General features: G+C 39.8%; 1 protein-coding gene across 1 annotated transcript; it reads right to left on the bottom strand.

Annotated features, from left to right (window-relative positions):
• Nucleotides 1-4,411: 4,411 nt before the first annotated feature.
• On the bottom strand, nt 4,412-5,399 carry LOC126175575 (piggyBac transposable element-derived protein 3-like). Its single transcript, XM_049922433.1, has 2 exons — nt 5,260-5,399; nt 4,412-5,118 (listed from the first exon to the last, which is right to left on the bottom strand). The coding sequence occupies exons 1-2, from the start codon at nt 5,312-5,314 to the stop codon at nt 4,412-4,414; spliced, it is 762 nt and encodes a 253-aa protein (XP_049778390.1). The 5' UTR covers nt 5,315-5,399.
• Nucleotides 5,400-6,481: the final 1,082 nt, after the last annotated feature.

Raw genomic sequence — 6,481 nt, 5'->3', positions numbered from 1 at the left:
CTACCGCACAAAATGAAATACAATCTCTCCTGTAAATTTTCGAAAGGAGATTGTATAGACGTTCTTGATCAGATACGCGACGTCGCTGAAGATCCCGGACTTACCCCACACTCAAGAATTGTAGCAGACGACCTCCAGTGAGTTCCAGCGGCAGAAATGTAAAGCGGTACTGTGAGCTGAATGCTTTGCCGCTTATCACACTACGCAATTTATTGTTTTTGTATTTTATTTGTAATTCGTGCCTACGTTTAATTTATTTCTCTCAGAACCAAACTGTGTAAGCGTTTCTTATGAATGTATGTTTTGCTCACAGTAGTGTTTAGCGTTAAGTAAAGAATGGTACTGTGTTAATATTTAAGTTATTAACTAAACAAGTTTAGCTTTGATATACAGCATTCTATAAAACAAAATATTTTTTATCGGTATTGTTATTCACATGCATGAAAGAGGGTTAGATATTTTTATTTGTATAGAGGTACAAATCGAAATCTCCACACATCAGTACATTAGCAAGCTTATATAGTACCCAAGCCAAAAACGCGAGGTCCATTAATGAAGTAGAGCATAATTAGAAATTCGTTTCTTGAATTCAATGAGTAACAACATTGCAGCAGTCCACCTTGAATTGGTAGAAGTTAACAGCAATAATACACGATCATAGGTCACAGTACTAAGGTTGTGCAAATGCTTCCAGTGAGGTAGATCAATTCTGAATGCCGAAGAAAATAGCGACAGACCTTTTCTCTCTGAAGAAGCGGAAATCGCTAGAGAACACTGCGGTACCCTGCTCACAAAAATCGAGCTGACAACGCAAAGTGTAAAAATTAGTTACGGAACAGTTTCGAACATCTTGCACGACATTTTGAATTTGACAAAGTTTGCCGACTGCTCACACCCATTCAAAATACCCGCCCAACTAAGCTAGCGAGGGAAACGTGGCAACTGTGCGAGGTCAGTCCTGATTACTTCTTTAGCCACTCACTCACCGTAATGAAGTGTTTACTGCATCACTATAAACTCGAAACATAGGGGTAACTCAAGCAACGAAACCATTGGATAAACTACTGTTGACTATATGAAGGTGAGGCCTAGTATTTTTCGGGAGTAGCGTAGCGTGTTTCCAATAAATTATGCATGTAACTGTCAAACCATCGCAGGAGCGTACTATCAGGATTTTATGGGGAGGTTATACGAGGTTGTGTAGGTAAAGTGTCACGTGATGCTGTGCAAGGGGTGTTTTCGCTCTACGGCAACGACCTAGGTCATTCTGCATTACACAATCGCACATGATATTTCTTGTGCTGTCAAATGTTGCCATTATTCTCGAAATCTAAGAGGCACGTGTGGATTCTGACATTCATTCTGGATCCATTTTATTAAGCACTTGTTGCCACTTTGATGTTTATCATTACGATTAGGCACTCAGTGTAGATATGTTTCTTTTAAAATAATTAATTTCTGTTACGTTTGAGCTGTTTATTGCAATTACAGTTTTGTATTCACTGTTCACAAACAAGTATGTACTTTTTATGCAGCCTCAGTGGGCCAGTCTTGAAAATGTACCTGTAAGGCTTGAGACCAGTCGCCTAATATAAGTACTGCAGGGTTGAAAGAATCGTTAAAAAACGCTTTATGAAATTTAATAAAGTTACTAGTTCTCTGAAAACAAACTGTTGAAACTGAAAAATGTTAGTGTTGTATGCTTGCTTAAATGAATATAAACATTCACGAGAGTAACAGCAACTTTCGAAGGGCATTTGCGTTCAGGAATTTACCTTTCACAAGCGTTCCACGTTGTCTCTGATGGACGCATGCAAACATCAAAACGATAGCCAATGCGTCCCACACTTTTGCTATCATTTTTTGAGTGACTTCTTTCACTGCTGTTTCCATCTGGCGTCGATGTTCACCTAAGGTCTTTGTAAAGGAGGTTTATGGATGGAATCTTCCATAAGCTTTCACAAATAAGGATAATATACTGTGAGATCAGTTGATAAGGGAGACCAATAGACCAATGGTGCACTACCAGATGCGTACGCCTCTCGAGGCAGATCGGTCGTTGGGACCGAAATCTCGACTAAATCGTGCCACACATTTGTAACAGAACTCACCTTCCAAATAACTTCCGGGAATTCAGCCAGGTAACACTTTCAGTGAGTTTCGATGTGGTCTCTCTCTTCACTCGTGTTCCTCTGTCTGATTTGTTGCGGTTAACTGAAGCCAGGTTTGGTGCTTATTTAACTAATCTCTTTAGGCATGTGTTGACATCCACTTACTTTTTATTCAATGACCAGTATTACGAGCAGACAGATGGAGTTGCGATGGGTAGTCCGTTGTCTGCTGTGATCGCAAATTTGTTTATGGAAGACTTCGAGGAACGTGCATTGGAGTCGGCGCCTTTAAAACCCGCCTGTTTCTTTAGATACGTTGACGATACCTTCGTTGTTTGGCCTCACGGTAGGGAGAATTTGAATGTCTTTCTAGAACATCTGAACTCGATCCACCCGAACATTCGTTTTACGATGGAGGTGGAAGAGGATGGTTGCCTTCCCTTTCTCGACGTGTTGGTTAGGAGGAAGGATGATGGATCATTGGGACATGCAGTCTACAGGAAACGTACTCACACCGACTTGTACTTACAAGCTAATAGTTGTCACCATTCGGCTCAGCGTGAAGGGGTACTTCGTACCTTGGTACACAGGGCACATGTCGTTTCTGACGCTGAGATTTTGCCAGCTGAGCTGTCCCATCTTGAAGTTACATTTCGTCAAAATGGTTCCAGTGATAGACAGATTGAACGTGCGTTGTGCTATCGACCAACTGCACATCGGGTGATTGATGATAATTCTGAGCCAACACCTAAGTCTACTGCCTTCTTGCCTTACGTAGGAAACACGTCCAATAAGATCGGTCGCATTTTGCGGAAATACGATGTGAAATGGGTTTTCCGACCTCCATCTAAAATTAGAGCACTTTTGAGTTCCGTTAAGGATGATCTTGGACTGCGTAAGGCGGGTGTATATCGTATTCCTTGTAGCTGCGGCATGGCATATATTGGTCAAACTATCAGGACCGTGGAGGACAGATGTACTGAGCATAAACGGCACACACGATTACAGCAGCCAAATAGATCTGCTATTTCCGAACATTGCTTGGATACTGGTCACCCCATGTTATATAATAGCACCGAGATATTGGCATGCACGTCCAGCTATTGGGACAGTGTCATTAGGGAGGCAGTTGAGATTAAATTAGCGAGCAACCTCGTTAACAGGGATGGAGGTTTCTGTTTAACCTTTTGTTTCCTGACATAAGAAAAAATTTACTTTTTAACATTTTCTTTGCAGAATTTATGCTATTGTGGCCTCAAATGACGGTAGGATTTTTTGTGAAATTTTATTTTATTTTTTACAACTTTTTTCACTCCTGGTACTCAGAAGTACCGTCAGACTCGATGGACAGAATCACAACATGCGCAGAAAAATGCTCCAATTTTTATAACTTGTACTTTATTCCACGTAAATATAAAGTATTTTTACATTAGAAAATTATACAAAAATACTATATTTCTGATTTCTTAAATTTCGCATAAATTTACCTTGTAGAGCAACTTTACAATACATAGTAACTTAGCTATACATTTTTGACAGTATATACATATCACATATTTAGTGATACCTCATGAAATTGTAGGAAACAGTTCTTTTTCTCATACAGCACAAATACACTTTACATGTACTATATTATGAATGTGGTCTCGACTGAATTTTATTTTTCGCACACATTTCGCATCGTCCTCTTTTACAACTGAACACTACAAAATGGTTTCCTCGGTTGCCAAGACGTACATCCTTAGGAACAGAAAAGTTATCTTTCCTTCTCTTTGGGGGAGTTATTTCATCTTTACCAGAGTTTCTATTTTTGAGATTTGGCACTTGCTGTTCATTCATTAGCCCTAGTGCCACAGCACGCCTGAATTCCAGCAGTGGCAGTGCCCCATGTAGATCACTGAAAATGACGTAAGCATTGACAAAAGAAATTTCTATTGCTCCCTAGAAGAGACGGTGCCACCATTTCTTTGATCGCCTGTCAAGACCATAAGCTGAACGTAATCTGTCCGCATGATCCACACCACCCATGTTTTTATTGTAATCACATACAATAGCTGGACATGGTATTGTCATACTAGTTCCATCTTTCTGTTTTCTTGACACTACGCTCTGTTCAGTGCCATGGAAGTTTGACGCAAAATACACTACTTTATTGTCCCTCCATTGAAATACTGTTAGGTCTAAAGATGACACTCTGTGATTTGATTCCCCACGCTTTAGACATTTTTCTTTAGGTAAATTCGCTGGCAAACCTTTCCTGTTTGTTCTAATTGTTCCACAGGCAAATGTATTTACGGATTTTAATTTCTCCAAAAGTGGAATAGAAGTAAAAAAAAATTGTCAAAGTACAATTTTCTGTACTGACCCCAATACGGTTTAGACAATTTCAGTACTACTCTCTCCCCTAAACCGTACCCTTCAAAGTCCTTCTCCAGTGTCTCATTTCTACCTTGATACACTTCAAAATTGAGTGTGTATCCTTTTTGATCACAAATTGCCCATAGTTTATAGCCTCTTTTGATTGGTTTTAATGGATTATATTGCTTTATGCTACTTCTTCCCTTGAAGACAATCATTGATTCATCAATACTGAGTTCTCTAGTGACCCTGTATATGGACATAAATTGCTTATTCAAAGCAGTCAGAGGCGGGCGTATTTTATACATTTTGTCAGTGTTTCTTTCTGGAATTTTTGTGTTGTCGTTAAGATGTAAATTACTCAAAATAAAATCAAACCTGTCCCTACTCATGCATCGCCTTACAATAGAAATACCAAGGTCATCACACGCAGACCAGTAGTGTTTCCACGACGGCAGCTTGTGGTAACCCATAAATAAATTAATTCCCAAAAAAGCAAACAGCTCATGTTCCTTCAGATTTAAAATTTTTCCCTTCTGTGTTGCGTAAAGATTGCTCTGGAAAATTATGTCTTCTACAATTGGCTTCAAAATGAAAATAAAAACATCAGTAGCTGTGAGGCAATCCTGAAATAATTCTTCCATAGGCCCTGCAAAACGAATACATGAATGGAAATAGTACTGCAGTTGTCACAGACGGAACATGATTCTATAGTAATTCGTGAAATGAAAAAGAAGAAATTGACTAATGCTGAAAAAGAATTTATGATAATCTAAGTGTAAGAAGATACCTTCACTATATCTGTATTCACAGTTCCTTGTTTCAATGTGTTTGTCTCTCCACATTCTCTTTGTCCAATATTCACATTGAGGTGAAGATGTAAACGGCAAAGAACTCTCTGAGGCATCATTATCCGAACAAGTGGAGTTTGTTTCAAATTCTGCCTCTTGCAAATTGCACGGAAAAGCTTTGTCAAAATTATTAATATTCTCGTCATCATCTTCGATGTCAGTATCCTCTGAAATATCAGAGGGAATGTCCTCATACAAAATTGCTTCAATCTCTGCATCACTCAAAGGTCGAAAGTAGCCACCAGATTTACGATTTTCGTCCATCTGTGTGAGAAAAAGTGGAGGTAAAGCACTGTTGCTACAATAAAGTGTTCGCACAACCTGGCGGTACTAATAAGTCTGCTTCATATTTTCCACTTTATCTCACTCACTTGTAACGTAATGCTTCAAACCATTACAAAAAAACAAAGAAGGTAAGTACTTACAATGGAAAGCTCAACGGAAGTTTCAATAAATTGCGCACAAATTCAGGGCAACACCATGGAAACAAGCACATACAATCTTCTGTTTTCACAGCAGCGCGCGAATAACAATTTCAATCCCTGACCGCCAGAGAGGTCTATATATTGCACAATAACATCTCTGAAACAGTAGAGCAGAGTTACTGTTACGTACCGGCAGGCTCTCAGATCACGAAACTGCACCACAAGAAAATAATGAGAGTCAAAACTTACTGGTACTTTTAAGTACCGTCAGGCAACAAAGGGTTACTCTGTTTGGAATCCGGCTCTCTCCCTTGTCAAAAAACAGAGGAACAGAGTCAATGCTGCCTCACCTGCGAATTCATAGTCTCACTATCGATAGCTCTGACTTTGGTCATCTTTGGTGGCACTAGTGTTCAGTGTGTGTGTGTGTGTTATCTTTCCTGCTTCGGTCCGAGAACCGAGGTATTAAATTTGCATGTACGCAGCCTGTCCGTTGCAGTTTGCCTTGAAAATGGCGGGGTGTTCTCCCGCCGAAATATCGGCGGTCGCTGAAAGTGTTACCTGGCTGAATTCCCGGAAGTTATTTGAAAGTTCTATACGCCAGTAGAAACTCAGGTCAGAACTCACCCGCTGAAACGGAGAACGTAAACCTTTTGTTACGGTGTTATCCTCATATAGAATATGTGCACACTGCGTAGGGAACAAGCGACTAATGTAGCTCCTTCAAGGAGACAAC

This window comes from Schistocerca cancellata, chromosome 3 (assembly GCF_023864275.1).
Source record: "Schistocerca cancellata isolate TAMUIC-IGC-003103 chromosome 3, iqSchCanc2.1, whole genome shotgun sequence".
Lineage (NCBI taxonomy): Eukaryota > Metazoa > Arthropoda > Insecta > Orthoptera > Acrididae > Schistocerca > Schistocerca cancellata.
This window is presented reverse-complemented; position numbering and strand designations above follow the sequence as displayed.